The following is a 22291-nucleotide window of genomic DNA, read 5'->3' as shown; positions in this document are numbered from 1 at the left end:
AGGTAGATTAAGGTAGCACGCATTAGAAATGTAAGAAAATACTGGATAAAAATTAGTGAATACTTTTCTCTTTTTTGTGCACTAAGAGATTATGTCCTAGTTTTAAATAAAGCTATAGGGAAATATAGGCCACATCCGAATTTCGTTTGAAAGAGAAACGAATCAAAGAAGAATTAGACCCATAATTAAAAGAAAATATATGGCATCATGTTCTTCAAGAATAAGGATTTGAAGCCTAAGAAAGGAACCTTTGTTCTTGTTCCATTAAATTTTTTTGTTATAAGAAGGGATTATTGCAAATAGAATGAAAATTAATATGATTTATAGATTCTATGCTATCTACCAAAGATGCTATCGAAGATGCTAGTTCTTTTGAAACCCCCCAAGTCAAGAAACTAGAAAAGGAAACTATATAGAGGGAGCTAGGGACTTTGTCTCTCTTTCTATCCCACTTGAGAAAGTAACTTTAGAACTTTACAAGGCCGTAATTCAATTAGACTTTTCAAGTTATGATCCAAATTATCATACCAAAAGGGATTTGATAGATTAAAACCCAACTCTCAAATCAAAGAGATCACAATTTCTTAAACAAGAAAATTAAACTCGTTGAAAGATCATTGAATCTTATGAACCTAGAATTATTTTACCTTGGATACAATTGTGACGCTGAGGATTAGAATAACCCTTTTTACCTTAACTTGACACTCAATAATCAAGCAGAACTTGATATTGGAGAATATTGTCTAGAATAAATCCCTTTTTTTTTAAATTACATCCAAAGATTGTTTTAAGTATAGGGGATGATGCATTAGCAAAACTGTTTGTGCTTAGACATGTACTAATTTAGGATTTGTATTTAAAAATTAGGATAAATTCAAAGATGCACTACACCTCTTCCAAGGATTGTTGCAAGAGTCTTCACAAAACAACTATATTGCCATACCGCATCCTAGGACTGACTCTGTGAGCGAAAGGTCTCTCTGTAGGAAGCGTAGTTAGCTAGAAGATAGCAAGGGCACCAAGGGGGCTCTAGTCATAAATCCCTTGAGCATCAAAGACTAGTCTAAACCCCTACAAGCCCGAGATGGCTTCCCAAAAGGCCCTATCGCTAGCTAAGGGCAAGAATTTGATGGTAATACCTTCCGGCAAGTCCTATCTTGGACAGATATATTGATGTAAATAAAACTATACTGCTCAATTTTTTTAAAAAATATTTTCTACTAAAAGATTATTTTTCAACTTGTCTTTGTGTCCGTGCTAAGACTACGTGAAGGAATCCTGTGCTAACGAGATTAATTAAAGAATTTATGTTTATATGTTACATTAACCGTGCTAGGTAATTAGGTAACTAAGAACCTTCTTTAAAAAAGGAAGTGGAAGAGCGAATTCCTAATGGACCAATCCTATGGTAGGATGGTTTTAGTAAGTCGGGAGGTTTCTTACAAACGTTTAGGTCAATAGACTAGGAAGAGCCAACACATGATTGTCCTAGATAATCAAATTTAGAATCGACCTTGTGCCATTTTAGGGAGCAGGAGTGAGACTTTGCCTTATGAGCGAGGGGTTGACGCATTAGCTCCCTCTTGTTTCTCACTCTCTATGAACCAAGTGCGACACACTTCAATTTGGGATAAGTCGTGTAAGCAATCATCCATAGCTGAAGCTAGGCAAACCATAGTACTATTTTAAGGAGCCTGATCAATCCTTGTGGAAATCTGGCAAAACCTTTCCCTACAAGGTAGACTCCATCGATCCTAGGTAGCAAAGTCCACGACATTCTAAGGAAGTTCCGGACAACGTTGCCTAGAATGATCTCTTGATGAACTACTGAATCATGCCATTGAGGGACCATTTGATAAGCACGTAGCAGGACAACACAGTCCACAGAATCCAAACCACTTGGACCTCCATAAATTCTGTAAACGTGAGACATACAACAGGATACCATGTTCTTTCATTTAACTATTTCAAATAATGGGCCCTCTTGACAATCTGGAAACCTCAATCTGACCAATGAAGATATACATATGTATTATGTCTGCCTGTCAAATTACTCTAGATAGTGTGTTTATGATTGGTTGAAGCTTGCACAAAGGAATAAATTGACTATGATATGTACAATAATGTTTTCTAGAAGCTCCAATCTAAGAGCTCACTAAAATGCCTGAATTTGAAAAATACTTTCTTTTTTAACAATGTTTAAGGGAATCTAAGAAAACCTCCTTAAGAGAAAAATACAACTTATCCAAATAGTTTGCAAGTCTGTTTCAATTCAGCATAGATAGGCCCAGTTTTTGCTAGGTTTTGACATCCACATGGCACATTGCATTAAGGTGAATTAAAAATATCCTAATTGCATATACCAACTTGATGCAATACATCAGTTTTCCATGCTAAGCAAGCAAACTTTCATACTAAAGTTGCCTTGAAATTTTCTCTACTTTTGCAGCAACTTGATGCAGTCCATAAATTTCTTAAGTAGTCAAAATTTCAAACTATCATGATGCACTGCATTAAGTTGACTTGGTAGTTGTTATTACATTTACACCAAGTGGATACAATGCATAAAGTTCCAATGCTAAATTAGCTGACTTTTCCACTATCTCAATACACCATGACAAGTCTCCTTGTGAACATTTCTACTTTTGCACCATGGTTGCATTTTGTCCACAGATGGAACCATCCCGTCCAATCCGGTCGGATGCATCCAATCCATCCAGGATCTGTCCACTCTGGATTGTACCAGTGTAGGTGACCATTACCCAAGGTCAAACCTGACCACTTCTACCCGTTTTTTCTGCCCTTTTTTTTTATTTTTCCCCTTTTCAAATTGCTTTGGGTCTTTATAAACAGCCCCCTCCCACTTCAATCTTCACCCTCAACTTTCAAGCCTGCTGCCTTCTCCACTCAAACCTTTCCTCAAGCTCACGAGCCATCTCCCTCATTTCCTCTTCCTTCTCTTCCCCCCTTCTCTTCCTCTGCCTATTTGGTATCTTCCCACCTCTTCCTCTTCCTTCCAACTTCCAAGTTACCACCTTCTCTTTCTATCTTTCCACCACCACCTCTTCCTTCCAACTTCCAACTTCCATCTCCCTCTTCCTCCTCTTTTTCCAGTACCACTTCCAAGTTACTCCATACCACACATTATCAATCTCCTTAGTGATGGGGATTTTGTTCCATATATGTCAAACTCATCAAGTGATGACCATGAGTCTCATTTGAGTGACCGGTCTAAGGATTCATCTGAGTAGTATCCCTAACAGTAAAACCAGCCTTCCTTCTTGGAAAGGGTGGTAATTCCCAAATCAAGCGCTTAGTTACAGCAATCAGCAAATAAACATAGCTTAAATTGCACAAATTACCTTAATAATATCGGATATTGAACACCTTGTTGGCCCCAAAACTGGTGCCCCTTTTGGTATTTCTTTAACTTGAATGCTAATAGAATGAGTACAAGCTGAGATTCACAATCTCCTTTGCTGTTCCAAAAGCCCCTTTGTTGTAGCAACAATCAACAATTAACTCGGGCCAATTGCCCTTTGATTTTTCACCCAGGACTTGCACAAATGAAACCACCAACTAGCCAAGTACTGCCCCAAATTACAATGAATGGGCTGGCATCTGAATTCCTTGACAATTACACAAATTTCACGTGCTGAATTCAGTATACAATACCTTCACCAATTGGCACGGGTCCCAAGGTAGCTGTCAAACCCTAATTTTTGCAAGAATTTAGAATTTACAACAAAGATTTCTTTGATGTCCACCAAATTTAGTTGAGATCTACTCAAAATGGGTGAGAAATACTAAGATCTCCTGAGAATGGATTGGAGAAGCTGAGAGAAATCCAAGATGAGAAAGAAATCTGATTTTCTTCACGAGAAACCCTAGACTCTGCCTACTGCCTGCTCTTGCATGCTTTTAATGCAATCATCTACTACCGAGCACCTCCAAAATGTTGTCACCTGATTAGCAACGTTGTTGCCAGTCCCTATGTTAGGTCACTCCTTGCTGTCCCCTACTTGCTGAGGCCCCCAAATGGCTATCTTCTGTACCAATTTGATGTTTTCTAATCAGAAAATGGACCAACAGCTCTCTCTCTCTTTTTTTATTTCGTAATGGATGTTATATTTATAAAGTACTAAACGACAAAAGAGTTACAAAAGTCATGGCAAAGACGCAGAGGAAATTGCCATATGCCAGGGAAGTAAGTCCTCCTGAGGGAGTAAGTCAGAGTGCCGAATGAGATCTATCTGCCAATGCAAGAGACCTTTAAGCCTAGCAATATGTCCCTGAACATTAGAGGCTGAATCAAAAAGAAAAGCATTCCGAATGGTCCAATTGTGCCAACAACCCCAGTATCTGAGAAAGTGAAACAAGATCTTCATATGCGACTCTGCCAATGTGGGGTATTTGGGCTGCACAAAAACCCAATTAAAAGGGCTTAGTGAGAAACCAACCACTGCTCGCCAAACCGCTGACAAGAGTGACCAGATTTTCTTAGCGAGAGGGCAAGAAATAAATCGATGACGGGCCGATTCCACATTGGTGGTGCAAAAGAAACAATTGCCGTTGGAGATTCGACGCTTGGAAAGGACTGAAGCAAGAGGAAGACCACCAATCATCACCCTCCAAAGAAAGACCTTGCATTTGAAAGGTGTCTTGTTCAACCAGTCCTCCATCACAGTTAACCTTCCACCATGACTGAGATTTACGCAATCCCCATACAGTATTAGCTTTAGTAACCAGCCATTGATGATCTTTAATCAGAAGATGATACACCTAGTTAGCTGAGGCCTTTTCCAAATTCAGCCGGCCTGCAAGGTCCCAGTCCTACCAAGGACGATCCGAAGCAAAGGCAAGAAAGGGTTATCTACTTTGGAGCACCATCAAAAGCTGTCCCCATAAATCACAGTATCCACGAGGGATCCTGAAAAGCCTCCTGGCTGTACGAAACGATATCAACACATTGCGACTGGCAAGGGTGGCATCTGCAACTGAAGTTAAGCCCAAACGTGCCATGCGGTTAAATTTTGGTCTGAGCTCATGTTTACCTTCCCAAGAAAGTAATCGCGAGGCTACAAACAATTCCAGTTGAAAAGAGTTAGTAGCTAAGCAGTCCTCCGCTGGATGCCACTAAGTCTTCTAGAGAACCAATTTCCAGGAACATACCAAATGAGCAAGCAAGGATGATGAAGGACTAGAAAACCGAGAGTCTACATTAAGAACATGCCACCAGGAGCTCCGAATTTGGGTATTACCATGCACAAGCCCGTGATCCTCAAGAAAATAACGGGCTACAAAGACCCACGGGTGATGATTCAAGCACATGGCACGAAAAAGAGACCAACGGAGCGCCAACATATGAGTTTCGGCATCCAAAATAGCCCCACCACCCATGCGTTTGGGGGTACATGCATGCGACCAAGAAATCCATGAAATGCCTGCATGCAAGGAGTCCTTCTTCCATAACATGAAACGAATGTACTGAGTAAGAGCATTCAATGTAGTAGTAGTCCAAGGCAGCAATGGCAAGAAATATGTGAGCATTGGCAACATAATTGTCTGAGCCACTTTGAGGCGAACATGGAAGGGCCAAGCCAAAGACTTCCAATACAGAAACTTAGCTGCCAGTTTCTGTGAAATCCACTCTAGTAGTTGCTTTGCCCAAACATCAACACCCAAAGGATACCCAAGATGCCTGACAATGGAACCACGGGGAACAACCATTCCCTGCCAGTCCAATGACTGCAAATCTGACTCCGTGCAACTGAGAATGGCTGATTTCAAAGCATTGATATGAAGACCAGAAGCATGACCAAAGAGAGTCCAGCACGCAAAATCATAAAGCTGTCATCAGCCAAGGATTGACTAATGAAGTGCTGTCCAAAAGGAAGAGACAATCCAACCAACTGAGTAGAAGCTGCCATATGAGATAACATTGAAAGAACCGGATGAGTCACAAGGGCAAAAAAGAGAGGACTCAAAGGGCAACCCTGTCTCACAGAGCGTGCAAGGACAAATGGCTCAGTAACGCCACCATTCAGTATAACTCGCGAAGAAGCCGCAGCACTAATGATGTAGATCAAACGAGACATCCGAGTACCAAAGCCCATAGTAGACATAAGTTCTGCAACGAAAGACCAGTCTAAATAATCAAAAGCCTTTTCCAGGTCCAATTAAATCAATACCACCTCCTGATTAGAGTGCCTTGCATAGTCAATAGCCATTTGCACATTTAAGACATTATGCAGAATGTTTCGGCCCCTAATGAAACCATATTGAAGAGGATGCACAATGGCAGGAAGATGCTTATGGAGCCGATTCCCCATCACTTTGGAAAAGATTTTATACATAGAACCCATCAAAGAAATTGGTCGCCAATATTTCAACATAGACGGCGAAGGAACTTTTGAAAGCAATTTAATAAGTCCTTCTTTCCATGAGGAAGGCATGAACCCCGTTTTCCAAACCTGCTGAAACATAGCCGTCAATGGTTTCACCAGTCGGGTAGCAAAAACCTCAAAGAATTCATTGGTGAGACCATCCCAACCGGGACTTTTATCCTTGGGCAAGTGTAACAAAACATCCATAACCTCCGCCTCACGAATATCTGTCTCCAAAGTAGTTTGCATGTCATGTGGAACCTGATTGCGGACCAAATCATAGAAAACTGAGCGGGCATGAGTAATTTGGTCAAAAGGTGAAGAAGTAGAACCAAGAAGGTCTAGAAAATAATTCCTACACATATTCACAATAGTCTGAGGATCAATAACCATTTGACCTTCTGCATCCTAGAGTCTAGTCATCTTCTCTCGAGCAGGAGATGCATGGAGAGCTCGAAAGAACTTATGAGTCTGACAAGCACTATCTTGCAAATTCTCAGTCAAATTTTGCAATTTGGCATGCTGAAAAGATTTCAACTGAAACTCTTTAATAAGATCAGCCAAACGCATAGCCAATGGCAGCAGAAATACATCATCTGGAGTCTCCACCAGTAGAGAACGAACCAAAGTCAGTAATTCCTCCGCTGCTTGTCAACGCCGCCGACAAAGAGAGGCATGATGGATCCCATATTGCCGAACAACCCGTTGCACATTAGAGAGCAATCGTTCAAAAAAAGCATTGCCCTCAGAGGAGAAGTCCAATAAAAATCTATCAATCAATTGCTGCATATAACCCTGAAAGATTGAATGCTTCAAATAAGACGAGTTGAAACGCAAAGGGAGTCTATCCAGAAATTGCTTAAAAGGTGCAATGGGTTGTACAAGCATCTCAAGCTGTAGAGGAAAATGGTCCGACAAGGCATATTGCTGCAACACTTTCATTTTCAGCATCTCAGGAAGAAAAGCATCATCCTGCATGATGTACATGCGGTCCAACCGCGACCATGTAGTTGTATACTGCGCAGAATGAAAAGTAAACCTGTAGAAGAAGAGTGTAGCCATGACCAGAGATCTTGCTTAAGTACGGCAAGAGCAAACGCATTCCACGCACGGCTTTCCAGAGTGTCCATCATCGAATGCTCTGATGTGGACTGTGAAGGATCAACACACATATTAAAATCCCCCATCAAAAAACCCCGTCTGCCAAGTGACAAGGAGGTCTACAAAGTATTCCAAAGATCCCGACGGGATAAAGGGTCATTTGGAGCATAGGTTTGCCTTTATCCAAAACTTTAGGTGGCTGGGTCGCATCCTGCGACAAAGCATCAAGCACCACATCTTCCATGGGAGGCAAAACATACTCAGCATCTGAAGTTGGTTGCTTCACTGGACATTCAGCCATAAAATGCCCCAATTTTCCACACGAAAAACAATGCCTTGCAAAGTTACCCCATTTCAAACGAAAGTGCAAAGGATGCATGCCAGAGCAATTAAGACGTAACCAAGAAGCCCTTTTCTGAGCAATGTCCCATAACATACACAAACGGTTACGATTCGTGGCCCTTAGGCTTGGGGGAACCAAAACAATGCCCACAATGGCCATGGAATTCTTTAATAGTGGCCAATAGACAGCCGGACACCGGGCATTCGCGTAGAAGCAAGCGCTGAAAATCTGCCATTGGGCGCCATGGCACAACATGGACCAAACGGCGATCAAAGAACAATGGCAGTCGGCACGATGCTTCTCCGATTTCAACAGCACCTCATAAAAGCCTCGGGGCCCAACAAAAATCTCTTCAACACACTCCCCTTAGACTTTGCAACCATTGGCGAATATAGGAAAGCACTGGGATTCTACCAGTGAGGAAGAGTATAACAACACGTTCATAAAACACTGAGAATAAGCGCAAAACATTTTTAAGATCCACAGTGACTTTCAGAATATCTTCAGTTTCAGAGTCAGAAAACGCTTCATGATTATGTTGAACATAATCACCAAGCAGAGTGTTGGCAAACTCCAACAAATGCTCCCAGTCAACATTTTGAGAATCCACAAAATCAGAAGCAACCTGAGCATAAGAACGTTCCTGATGATCCATTGTATCTTCCAAAGTATGCTTGGTGCGTTTGCCCGCAGGCTGGAAGTCAGGATATGCAAGGAACCATATCCTCTGGTTCCTCTGTTTCAGAATCCGGACCAAGGGCTGCCACCGTTTGGTCAATAAAGGCCATGTCCAGACCAGCCATGTTGTATCACCACTTTAACAAGAGATCCAGTTTACCATGCAAGGACGAATAATATCAAAGTGTACTACCACTTCATTAAAGAGAAGGTTATGGATGGAGCGATAGATCCCAACTAGATCAAATTTGTTTTGTTACTAAAACACTAAGAGAGTTGTTGATATCCAAATACTACATACCCAGGCAAAGGCAGCACCACATCATTGATGTTATATAGTCCACCTGCTACATCATCAGCAGTAGCATGCTGATTGGAAAACAGAAGGCAAAGTAGTAAGTGAATTTAGAACTGCTACAAAAGAAGCTCTACAAACACATCCTTTGTGTCATCATCTACGCAGCACCACAACTGAAATTAGACATGCTATTAAAGAATATCAAGTATCCAAACTTGATCACTTTCACCTTCACTTCAAAAAGAATGTCCGTTTCTTCAACTATCTCAGCATTCTCATCACCAATTTTACTATCAGAATTGTTGTCATCTTCCATAGAAGCCTCTTTCACATTGATTGTTTTTTCATCTCCCGCCTCCTTGCACACAACAAGATCTCCTTCAATCACCTTATCAACACCTGAAAATAAACAATATGTAGACAGACGATCAAACCATATACCATGCAGTTAGTCACATATCAACCTGTATAAAGTCTCATCTTACAAATTTATAAGAGGCTCAAAATCCAATGGCTGCACCTCTTGGTTAAGATGTTTGTTAAGACTGCTGATTCATTAACCAAAATGGTCATTTCTTGTAAGCACTCGAGGGTGCCAGAGCATACTGAAAAACCTTGTCTTTTACAGGGTGGCTCTTTGCAGGTGATGACCAATTGCCTTAGATTACTACAAGCAAAATATTAGTTATCTTTGGGGTCTGAAAAAATGTCTCTGAAAATCAAGGCTATCCACGTGTTTATGACTCTATGAGATGCTTGCACAAATCTTCAATGTGACTTTGAAATGTTGTAATATCTCTTGCAGATTCTTCTACCAAACACATGGACTCCTGAACTCTCAAAATCCCAACTGTTGTCCCATCTTGATAACATGTTTATCTTGATAATATCCCTATCCTACTCCTCTATATTCTTTCAATTCCAAAGTCCATATGAAGTTGGCCCCTCCTAAACAAGAGCCAGATTTTCACATATCAGACATGCTATGCCCTGCTAGGATCCATCTTGTACACTTGACACGAAATAGGCCATACAAGAACATACAAAAGCATAAGGAAATGAGAATCGTGCTCACCTCCTAGCAATAGAGCCAACATGGGCTTATCCCTAAACCTAGTAGCCAGCAGCAAACAGGCCAAGCCCCCACCAAAGGAGTTGGCATCCCATACCAGCAAACGACACCACTATGGCTACCATATTCACAAGTGATGGCAGGATGCAGCCCTGGTAACTATGCCCCACATGCAGGTTTTTGTGTGTGTGTGTGTGTTTGGGGGGGGGGGGGGGGGGGGGGGGGGGGGTTGCGCGGCTCCCTCATCCCACAGCATCGAGTCGAGTTGGTAGCGTGTTGATAGCTCCACCCTCACCCGTGACATAGTCCCTTGCTGTGCCTCGACCTTACCTTGTAAATGCAATATTGATATGAATATGAGCTTCTACCCTCAAGATGGACCATTCTGCAAACTTGTGAGCATTCTGTGTGTGCCGTGTCATGTTGAGTTGGTGAAAGTGCAATGCTGCACAGTGGGTTTAGTGCTCGTCTGGAGCCTGGACGGGGTCAAGATAGGGCCCTGCGTGGGATTCCGAGGGCCGGACCATCACACTAGGGGGGCGGGGGGCGTGGGGTGATGTGGGTGGATGTGCTGGTGAGTGTGTGGGGTGGTAGCAGTGGTACATCTGCAGTCACCAAATAGTTCAAATAAGTTGTAGCTATACCCTGAACCTGAGCAGAATAGGCAGAATTTCCACAAAACAGCAGATGGTTAGTAAGTATCTTAAGCAAACGTTGTGAAAAAATATTCTAATGCTCTAAGGTTTTGATGTTTTCGAACTTTTGAACTATGCTTTGGGGGTTAAACTGCAATATACAGCCATCTGAAAATCAAATAAGGACAACCCTCATGGTCAATTCACAGCAGTTAGGTCTTGAATTTCACAGGCTATTTGCCAGCACAACATAGAAGACCCTTAAACAGCTCCTCTCAATAGTTCCAAGATTGGGCAACACTTACCATACAGTTGAATCCTTCTGCTTGCAGCATGATTCCATAAAAAACTCTGATAGCTGTGTATGTACCTGAGAATACAAAAAGTTTGATTGTTCAAGAATACTAAGCACGGTTGGAAGTCATATAGAGAAGCAAATATGCGTTGCTTTCTATTATTAAGGGTAAATTCAAGGTGCATCCACACGAGAATGTGCGAGACATGTATTACCACTTGTTTACTCAACGGTCTTACTAGCCTATGGTTTTCAATCAGCGTATTTTACAAGGTGACATAAAAACCAACACAAGCAGGACATCATTTTCTCCTCTCTCTCACTTCGATAAGAATCTTTTTTTTTTCCTTCACTGTAACAGAGCACTGCATGTCTAGGTACATGGTATATCAAAGTTTAATGTCATGAATTATGATATAAATTATTATCCTGGGAAACAACTACGAGTTTAAAGCATATCCAAAGCTTAGTAAGATTAAGAGCTCAACAGATTAACGATATAGTTGTTGTTAACCCTGATGCAAGACAGGAAAAAGAAAATTCAAAAATATGGAATAATGCGGAAAAAGGTAGCCAAGCAAAGGAATAAGAGAAGAAAGGCCAAAAGTGCAAGGGTGACCTCAAAGGCCAAGTCAAAGACAAAGACACATCTTAAAATGCAAAGGCACCACTAAAATTTTGTAAAAGAGTGTCAGCCTCCCTCCTATGCAAATTGTAAAGTCTACACGGGCATAGGTGAAAGAATAAGGCAACTAGAAGGGAATAAGGAAAGAGGACCTTGGCAAGATGTCCGGTCATGTAAAAAAAGGGGATGGGTGCCCAACGGATTTAGGGCTTGTATATAAACTCAAAAAGTAAATGAGAAGCTCATTCTTTGGTGTGTGACTAAAGTAGTCTCTTCTTCTTCTCTCCTTGCTTGCTTGTGTGTGCTTGAGAAAGGGAGTCTAAGAGTATGAGGAAGTGTGTGAGGGCGAGGAATCTTGGAGAAGAAGCTCTCCATCATCTCCTCTCTTCTTCTTCTCTTCTCTTGTCTCGCGCACGGCTATGGAGGATGGAGCCTGCAAGTGGAGGCTTGAGCTTGGTTGAGCTCGCATCTCGAATTGTGAAGCTACCGGTTTGCTTGAGGGAGAAGGCTACTCATTCAAGCATCAAGGTAAGCTCATCTCACCCCCGTGGGATCAAGGGCGCATTGGCTAGGTGAGAGAGAGCCATTTGTGCTCGCTTAAAATGCTTGAAGCAATAAGAGATCCATGGATCTTGGCGAATGAGCGTGAGCTCCCACTTCATTTTGGTTTCGTTGCCGGGACCAACAAATTCAAGCTTGAGCACTTGTGCACCTCAAATCAAGCGTCAAAGTAGGGTATCATCCCCGAACTGGTGCTTGATATAGGTAGGAGATTTGGGGTTTTTTATCTTCAAAACAAGTATTTTGGGTTTTTGATGAGTAGGCAAGTAGAATAAATAATTTCAGTATTTGGGTTTTGATTTTTGTTGCATTTAGAGTAGGATAGGATCAAGAGATCGAAGCGAAACACTTTAGGGTCGCTCTTGTAAATCGGGCCCAAACAGGGCACAAACAAGGAAAAATGGAAAAAAAGAGTCTTAAATGTGTTAATGCCACAAGGGGGGAGTATGAGAGAGATTAAGGCTGAGCAGAACAAGGGTTTAAGACCCCAGAGAGCAAGGGGGAAGCTCATTTTCACCTTCAATAGTAAGAGAGAGCTTGAGAGAAATGAAATGAAATGAAATGATATATTAACGTCTACAAAAGGCCAAAATGACCTATGAGACCATGAGTTACAATCATGTGTATGATGGTACAACTCTCTGGGCAAAATATGTAGCACAAAGCAAAATAAGAAGGGAAACTAACTTTGGCTATGTGTAAAACATAGAGCTCTATCTAGTAACAATGAGCTCCAAATGGTACAGTCTCATGTGGGTATGGAGGGCCTAGCTCTAGCCCGAGCAATAATCCCTTGTATCCGCCTATGAAGGTGTCATCAGTGTCTGTGTCGAGGCCTAGGACGTCTTGATCGGCTAAGCTAAACAGCTCGATCAATCAGTACTCCTTGTGTGTGTGTGGATTGTGGCGGTGAGAGAGGCTCTCGTGTGGACTATGGCTGTAAATGTATTGAAGTCTTCTGAGTCTCCTTTGCAAAGAAGTCTGTGAGTTGCCTCTGTGAAGGGCCTCAGTGTCCTGGAGCAGCTGTACTCCTGAGGCGCATGTCACGAAGCCGTTGTATCTCAAGAAGAAAGAGGCCAAGGCATCGCTAATCGGTAAAATCCAGAACTCTGGACAGTGGTCCAAATCTGTCTCTAAAGAGACAGTGGAAACGACCACGAACCTCATAATACGCTGGGCAGCGGCATATATAATGTTCCTCTGTCTCTGGCTCTAATTGGCATATCTGGCATATGCGCTACTCTGGGATGGATCTATATCTGCCAGTCTCAATCTCTAGCTGATGTGAGGAGGTGCGCAACTGGCCAATAGTACATTTGATCCCATGGGAAAGGTGGGTGTCCAGGTGTTTTTTGCGTATAGCAGGTATATAGAAACCTTCCTCTGTGTCCATTCTTCTATTCTGGAGATCATCACATGCTTGCGTGGCCAAAATCGTTGCTTCAATTTGATTTTTCGTTGTCGCTGCCTTTGTGCCGTCAGAATCAGACAGGGCTCACAAGGTCCGATTCCCAGAATCAAGCACTCAGATGTCCGATTCTAGGCAATCGGACGCTTGGACTACCTCGGCCTGTTGGATCGGGACGCTATTCGTCCAGTTCCAAAAATCGAACCCTAGGATCGGACCCAACTAGGATCGACGGACAATTGGACCACCTTTTGCTTGTCCGATCGGACATTCGCCATGTCCGATTCAGACAATCGGACGGCCTACAATCGAACACCTCCAAAATCAAATTTGAACGCTCGGCCATTGGCGACTCAAACCACTTAAAATCGGACCTCTCTTAGAATCAAACACTCGAATCACCAAAATCGGAAGGTTGAAAATCGGGCGTTCGATTCTCGAGATCGAACACTGTAAAATCAGACTCTACAGAATCAAACTAAACATCTGACAAGAATAAAAACTGACAAATTTAGCACATCCCGGACGAAGCAGAAAACCTCCCACAACATGAAAGACTCCGAAAGTCTTACAAGCACAATTGACCTTAGAAATCAAAGTCGGACAGCTAGACGTGAACGCTCACAGTCACATCAACTTTTAGCCCCTCTTAGAGCCATAAACTGACCTAGGGATCCGCAAGCTGAGGAGCATAAGAAGCCGCAAGACCTGCCGAAATGATTCACGAGATTTAAAAAAGGCGATAGGAAGCTCCGAGCAGTCTTTGAAAGATATAGACTCTATCGTCTCTCATTGAATTCCTTGAAGTGCCAGTTCTAAGTAAAGCATGGATGCATCCTAGGACACGTGGTGTCAAAGAATGGTATAGCCACCAACTTCTCAAAAGTTAGGGTTATCGTCGATCTTCCACCACCAAGCAATTACAAGGGAGTTTAGTGCTTCCTAGGCCATATAGGGTACTATTAACAATTTGTGTTGAACTATGCATTAATTGCTAGACCTCTATACAAATTGTTGATAATATTTGAATGGACTGAGGAATGCCAACGTGAAGAGTTGAAGAAGGCACTAACCACAGCACCAATCCTAAGAGCCCCAGACTAGACCATAACCTTCCACGTTCACATTGACGCCTCAAAGTTTGCCATGGGAGCTGTGTTGTGCCAGTCTGGTGAACACAATTTAGATTATCCAATGAGCTTTGCTAGCAGACAATTCACGAATACAGAAATGAACTACCCCACTACGGAGAGGAAAGAGTTGGCCATGGTGTTTGTTGTAAGGAAATTTTGGCATTACCTTTTGGAGACACCTTTTATCTTCTTTGTTAACCATCAAGCCTTGTTTTATCTTGTTAACAAACCCTGTGCTACGGGACCCATTGCTCGATGGTTACTTCTACTTCTAGAGTTCGACTTCTCTGTGGTTGTACACGCAAAGGAAAGCAACACTACATGGCCAAACATATGTCTCCCATACCCACAAGAGAAGCCACTGGACAGGGCATCATTGAACTTGCCTAACGCGCATCTGTTTAACTTGCCTAGAAAAAGGGACTTGTTAAGAGCTGACTTGACACCAAACTGGCAAACGACATAGTCCAATTGCTTGAGCACGGACTACCTGAAAGACCCATCAAGAAGGTCCGACTAATGTGACTCATCCTTAAAATACAACCATATCAGTTGATAGCAAGACAATTCTATAGGTTAGGGCAAGACGGCTTGCTGTGTAGATGCGTGTGCGAACATGAGATGCGTGACGTACTTGCAGAAGCACACAACAAAATTGCAAAAGGGCACTTCAACGAAGACACGACGGCTCAAAAGGTACTGCAGTCTCAACTATGGTGACCTACTCTTTTTCGAGATGCAGCACGATTTGTAAAGCACTATGACAAGTACCAACAGACCAAGGTACCTGTTTGCCAAAACAAAATGAAGCTAAGTCCAATCATTGTAAGACAACCATTCGCGAAATGGGGAATTGACTTCATTGGACCAATTAGTCCTGCAGTACTCATAGGCCAAGTACATCATCGTTGCTATAGACTATCTCACAAAGTGGACAGAAGCAAGAGCCACGAGGAAAAACGAAGCTAGAACCACTGCTATGTTCCTTTGGGAGTAGGTGATCTCACGATTCGGTTGCCCCATTGAACTAGTTAGTGATCAAGGCACACACTTTATTAATCAAGAGATTGCTCACCTCCTGTCAACCTTTCTAATCATCCACCGAAAATCCTCACCCTACTACCCTCAAGCAAATGGCCAGGTTGAGTCTACTAATAAGATCTTAATGAACGTCCTGACTAAAGTAGTCTCTGCCTCGCACAGCGATTGGGACAACAAACTGATGGCAACCTTATGGGCCTATCGAACAGCCCATAAAACTGCAATAGGACAGACTCCCTTCAAATTAACCTACGAGACTGAAGCCATTCTACATGTAGAGTTCTCTGCCCCAAGCCTGAGAGTAGCCATCCAAGAGAGATGGGATGGAAAGGAGGCATGGACAGAGTGCCTAATCGAGCTAGAACGCTTATCAAAGACTCGACTTCTAGCCACCCATGCGCTAATTTGCGAAAAGGCATGACACAAGAGTTGGTTTGACAAGTACGTCAAGCAACGAGAATTTGAGCAGAGTGACTTAGTGTTGTTATACTCAATGAAAGGCCATAAACAGAAGATGAAGTTTAGGGGATTAGGATCTTTTTGAGTCTGCACTATCAGCCGAACCAGCAATGTAGAGCTCAAGACCCTAGATGGAGAGAACATAGGCTTCTTCAACGGTAGCGGCATAAAAAAGTACTACCCTCCTACACATCCACTGCACGAGCCTCCCATGCTAGAGTCCCCTGTGAAGGTCCGAGTTGCCGCAATAACGGAAATTCATAAGGAAGACACAGTAGCACCTGCTTACCTGCGCATAACTGTCACTGCCCAACAAACACATACCTTCGATGCATTGATCGATGAGAGAGCTGATTTTAATATCTTAACTCACAATCATTGGACTCAAATTGGCCGCCCACAACAATAACCTACCAACGCCAAACTTAGCCCATTTGGGAGCCGATCATATGCCCTTTCAGTAAAGTGCAAAGTCGCTGTCTCAATCAAGTCTCAAGGCATACCTATAATCTTGTATGTGCTATCGAACACAAAAAATGCCGAAGACAAAGAAAAAACTATGGGCACCGACGAACAGTCAAGCCGAGATGGGTTCCCACAACCTTATTGCAAGCGCAAGGCTATTATAAGGGCAAATGCCTCCATATGGATGCCTAAAACCAAGAGGGTCAGCGGCACCATTCAAACGCCACCCTCAAACTTAACTACACAAAGCCCCACAACAGATTAGGCACTAAAGCCACAAAAGACTCGAGCTGCAAAGCCCATAGAGCCCAACACCGTTAAGTCTGCAGAGCCTCAACGGGTCTATCGACCAAAACTGCAGCTTGCTGACTTTAGACCAACCCAACCTAGCACTGCTAGTGCCCCTAAAGCCTCACAAATATCTGGTAGCACAACGTCAGAATCACAAACCACGCTTAGCGCACAAGATGCTAAACCGCACAACCACCAACCGCAGATGTTGAGTTGTCACATCCAATCAAACCCCAGCCTCCGGCAGATCTTAAACCCTTACGAACAATGATCGATTCTTACCTTGGCCGCAGACTTAGCTGAAAATGCAGGGGATGACTTAGTTGTTTGCCTTCGACATTTGGATGCCACGTTTACTATACTTACTAAAACCTATGACCAATTAGGCCTAGGTCTTTTAGACGAGCCTTTCGCAACAAGGGAGGTACGCATGCTGCCTTGCTCATGGGAAGAATCAGAATTTGTGTTCGTTAAAGCTCCCCGCGCAGTTGAGGAACTCATTGCCACCGAGATTTCCCACGAACAAGCACGCAAGCAACGCATCATTACGTCTTACAACAAAGGCATGGCCCTTGCCACCAACCAAGATATTGAGAAGTTGAAATAGCTTGCTCACACCGACTCCTCTTTCTTGCAACAATGGTATGCTCTCTAACTTTAATGGGAGCAAGAGGGCTACCAAATCATGACCAATGCTAAGCGGAGACGTGCAATCAAGACCTCGAATTACAACCCAACTTACGTAGCCCCAACCTCCTATAGGGTATTGACCACCATTCGCGACCGACCCCTCGAAGAGCACATCATGACTCACCCCTACCTAGATCTCATTTTGGCAAAGGAGTTACACATTGCCAGCAGAATAGACTCCGGTGATTTCCTAATGAATATCCTCACCTACATCACTCATGTAAGCATCCAACCTGTCAACATGGACCACTATGCTAACATGGAGTATAACCTGAACTTCTACGCTTGGCTCATGCGAAAGTGAAACACCGTAAGCATGCACTGAATGGCCTTAACCCTTCAACCTCTAATCCTAGGAAGGATTTTTCTCCTTTCCGAGAGGGAGGGGATAAGGGGTAAGGTGCAAAAACATTCTCTACGAAAATTCTCATGGATCTTCATTGTGGAAAAACATACTTTAAGAAAATTCTCGTGGATCTTCATTGGATTGTGTGAATTGTGAAGAATATTTGTCTTTTTGTACTTAAGCTTTTCATTTTTCTATAAGCGCACGATCACTCTCTATTGATTATCTTAAGAAAACTAATGGTGGGTTGTAGTGTCATGATAGGGACTCACAATGGCAGGTCAGGAGAAGAGCAGCAAACTTTCCTTCTCGGAAGAGGAACAAGCTAAGTACGGCCTGTCAGTGGAGACAAGGACCTTCAACCAGTTCAAGCTCAGGCGTGTCCTGAACTTGGAGGATGTGGCTAGAAGAACAGGCCGTAAAACAGATAGTGAAGCAATGCAATCTGCAGAAGTACTTGGAGAAAGTCAAGCAAGCCGTGGATTATGAAAAGTACGCAGAATTCCTCCGAACGTTCAACAGGAACCGTGGCACCGTAACTGTGCGTCAAGAAAAGGAAACCCGCCAGGTGGAGGTCAAGCTAAGCCCTAAGTTGGTGGAGAGAGCATTGGGCCTATCCAACAAGGTCGAGAGACGGCCTAGAAGAGATGTGTATGATATGCCGAGAATGGACAAGATTCTAGTCCACACCAACGATAGCATCAATCTCGCCGACATCCCAAATCCAAAAGTCTAGCTGCAAGCGAAGATGGTCCATGCCTAGTTCTCTAGTCATAAGTACAATGCACTGATGAGCCGGATCAACGTACCTATGTTGGAAAGCATTGCAGCCAAATTCCTAGACGAAGTAAACCTGAACAACTTCGTGCGAAAGACAATAGAGACTTCAGCAAAAGCACTGGCCACAGGTGGAAGACCAGCGGCGGGAGTCGGGAGGTGAGTCTCCGGCCTCCAAAGCAAGGAAGAAGTCATCGTCTAACGCCTCGACCATTGGATTTGGAGGGGTCTTCATAGCCATCATCAGAGAGGCCTTGGGGAAAGCACAAGAAGACGAGGGAGTTGGCGAAACACCAAACAAGTCCCCTCTCCACCAAGAATAAGAGCAATCCAGTGAGAGAACGGTGAGTGACGAAGAAGAAGAGCACAAAGCACAATCTAGCTGTGGAGGGGCCAAGAAGTCAAAGAAAAAGACTCCACAGGAGGTGGCCACCTACCCCCACAACCACTACCCCCTAAATGACAGAGAATTAAAATATCCACAACCACTACCCCCACCGCCCTATCGTTGTCCACGAACTATGACGACTATGTTAAGGAACTTCTGTCACACCTTGAAAGAGCAAAAGAAGAAAAGAAAATAGTTGTTGCTGAGCTAGAGGCTGAAAAGGAGACTATGGCAACCTTTCAACTAGAAAAAACCCACCAAGTGGCCATGTGTCAAAGAGAAATAAATGAGCTAAAGAAGGAGTTAAAGGCCAAGAAAGAAGAAGAAAGAAGGTGGCAAGCAAAGCTCGCTGAAGAAACACAGGCTCTCATGAGCATGCAGTGACTAAATGAAGAGCTAGTAGTGTTATACGAAGAGCTGCAAAGGGAAATGAAAAATGTCCAAGATGCCACTGAGATGTTAGAAGCACCAAGAGAAGAAAGGGCCCGAAGGTATCAAGAAAAAATAGAAAATTTGAAGAAGAAGGTAGCCTTAGAGCTAGAAAAGCAGAAGAGATTAGAAAGGAAAATTGAGGAACAAGAGCAGAGGGTAATGATCCTAGCTCAAAGGCAAGGAGAAAGCTTCGAAGAAATCAAAAAGAAGGCAGAAGAATGGACAACCAGAAGTGAAAGAAGAGTAAAAGACTTAGCGCGCCCTCTAGCTCATGTAGAAGGGGACAAGGTGCTTATAGAGAGCAGGGCAAAGGTTGCACAAGTAAGCTTAGAAACCCAACAATGTGCCTTCCTCAACACTATCATGGATGTCACCCAAACCAAAGAAGGGGATGAAAGCTGGGGATTGCTTGTAGGGCCTTGAGACAGGGGGTACATATGCCACCACAAGCAGCAAGAGTTAGCCTAAGCCTACAGGATCAGAGGAACTATTTGCTGAGGGCAAGCTTGACGATACAAGAAGTGGATGCCTTGGGATTTACTGAAGGAGCACCACATGAACACAGGGAGAAGGAAGAGGCAGAACACTTTGAGATGGGATAACAAGAGGAGGAGCTAGTCCCACAACCTGAAGTGCAATAGGAGGTGGATACCTCTGCTGAAAGGAAAGCCAAGCTCAAAAAGAAGAGAAAGCAAATACTAGAGCAAGCACAAAGAAGGCTGAATGCTCAACCAACAGAGGTGCCAACAGGCCCATCCCGCCGCGGGAAGACTGCTAACCGGTAAATTGTAATACTAAACTCATATTCAAGGAGCAAAGAGAGAATAACCGTGAATCGTTCGACTTTGAATTATGATTCCCCACCGCATTGAGCAGAGTATTATCAACCAAGGTGGTGCAAGAGGTGATTAATGTCGGAAGGAGGTTGGGAGACAGGTGGACCTCTGAGAGAGAGAAGAATCCTACCCAATCAGGAACAGAGACTCCAAACTACTGGGAGAACAAAGTCTATGAAAAGCCCAAAACAATGAAGGGCTATGAGTGCCAACAGAAGTGGAAGAGACACATCTGGGAAGGCAACACGAACGCCTAGATGTCATTTTGTAGCACCCTACCCTTCGAAAGAAATAACCCTAATTTCATGCCATATCCAAGAAGGATAGGAATGGATTACAATCGAGACATCCACAATCAATATGACTTCCCAAGGATATACAATGTCAACGCCACTAAGCGTGAGGAAGCCCTTACTTTCACGTTGCAAGACCTATGCAACTCAATAGCCCACTTTCTTAATGAATTCACTTCATGCTCAAACCCAACCTTCCTAACTACGTGTAATTATCTTAGATTGCTTAAAAGTACTATTAAAGGAAGATTGTACATCGCAAGAGTACCGCCTACTGCTACTCTTTTTTTTATCCAAATGCGCATAGACAGTTCATCCATTTCTTTCCGCTACTCCTCTCAAGGTACGAATGAACCTCAAACGATACATGCAAGGCTAGAAATTCCTTAACAAATCTCTTAAGCCCCCAACTTCTCCCTATCATGACTCTGATGACAAAGATTAGATTATCGTCCATTCAAAAAAAAAAAGACAAAGAAAAGAAAAGAATAAGAGACCACGAGAAGAAAATCACAGAAGAAGGAAAACGAATCATCTCACTACATGTAGGCCACGGTCTCAAGTTAGGTGCGTCCGGTGGCTTCGGTTGGCCAGCTCCGTCCCTAACCCCCTAGCCCATTTTGATTCCCTACATCACACTTAGGACACATTAAGGGCAGGACATACCTACGGAGGTCACCCTCAACTATGGTTAGACCTGTCTCCCTAAGCCACACTCACCCCACCACCCTTATGCACGAACTGGGTCCTCAACTTTGAAACAACACCCAAGCTTCAAACCCAGCTCCCAGTTCCACTAGCACGAGCACAATGCACCACATGGTAAGGTAGACACACCCCCCAGGTAGTGCACATTCTTTTCTTTTCACGCAAATACAAATGCTGCAAACCACCAACTTCGGAGGCCCCGTCATCCACTCAATCCACTCTTGGCCTCCACTACCTTAATCATGTGATCAACTTCTTCCCAGGACCAATCCCCACGAGGCCCCATCAGCATCGACTCACACGACCATCCTTCAAATCACCGAACCCTCATCAACACAGACCCGCAAGTGCCATGGGACTGGCACATGTCTAGGAGAGGGGTAATGTTAACCCTGATGCAAGACAGGAAAAAGAAAATTCAAAAATATGAAATAATGCGAAAAAAGGCAGCTAGGAAAAGAAATAAGAGAAGAATGGCCAAAAGTGCAAGGGTGACCTCAAAGACCAAGTCGAAGACATAGGCGCATCTTAAAATGCAAAGTGCTACTAAAATTTTGTAAAAGAGCGCAAAGCTCCCTCCTGTGCAAATTGTAAAGTCTAAACGGGCATAGATGAAGGGATAAGGCAACTAGAAGGGAATAGGGAAAGAGGACCTTGGCAAGATGCTCGGTCATGTAAAAAAAGAGGACGGGTGCCCAAGGGATTTAGGGCTCGCATATAAACTCAAAAAGTGAATGAGAAGCTCATTCTTTGGTATGTGACTAAAGTGGTCTCTTCTTCTTCTATTCTTCTCCTTGCTTGCTTGTGTGTGCTTGAGAGAGGGAGTGTGAGAGTGTGAAGGAGTGAGTGTGTGAGGGCGAAAGATCTTGGAGAAAAAACTCTCCATCATCTCCTCTCTTCTTCTTCTCTTCTCTTCTCTTCTCTTCTCTTCTCTTCTCTTCTCTTCTCTTGCGTGTGGTTATGGAGGATGGAGCCTGGAGGTGGAGGCTTGAGGTTGCTTGAGCTCGCATCTCAAATCATGAAGCTACCG

General features: G+C 43.3%; 1 protein-coding gene across 2 annotated transcripts in view; it reads right to left on the bottom strand.

The window, feature by feature from the left end:
* The window catches only part of LOC148018101 (Pseudouridine synthase family protein), a 121254-nt gene that overhangs the window by 7097 nt on the left and 91866 nt on the right, over positions 1 to 22291 (bottom strand). For both annotated transcript variants that reach the window (XR_015687608.1, XM_087661118.1), the window contains exons 13-15: positions 10819 to 10883; positions 9036 to 9205; positions 8810 to 8877 (exon numbers count right to left, since the gene is read on the bottom strand). Coding sequence is in view for 1 of the 2 variants with exons in the window: in XM_087661118.1 (XP_087517244.1) it covers positions 8810 to 8877; positions 9036 to 9205; positions 10819 to 10883 (303 nt within the window). In the remaining variant the exon portion in view is untranslated. The remainder of the gene's footprint in view (positions 1 to 8809; positions 8878 to 9035; positions 9206 to 10818; positions 10884 to 22291) is intronic.

This window comes from Lygodium microphyllum, chromosome 21, assembly GCF_053477565.2.
Source record: "Lygodium microphyllum isolate KBCC chromosome 21, Lygodium_microphyllum_v1.1.10, whole genome shotgun sequence".
Lineage (NCBI taxonomy): Eukaryota > Viridiplantae > Streptophyta > Polypodiopsida > Schizaeales > Lygodiaceae > Lygodium > Lygodium microphyllum.
The sequence above is the reverse complement of the archived record's forward strand: the minus strand, read 5'-3'. Positions and strand labels throughout refer to the sequence as shown.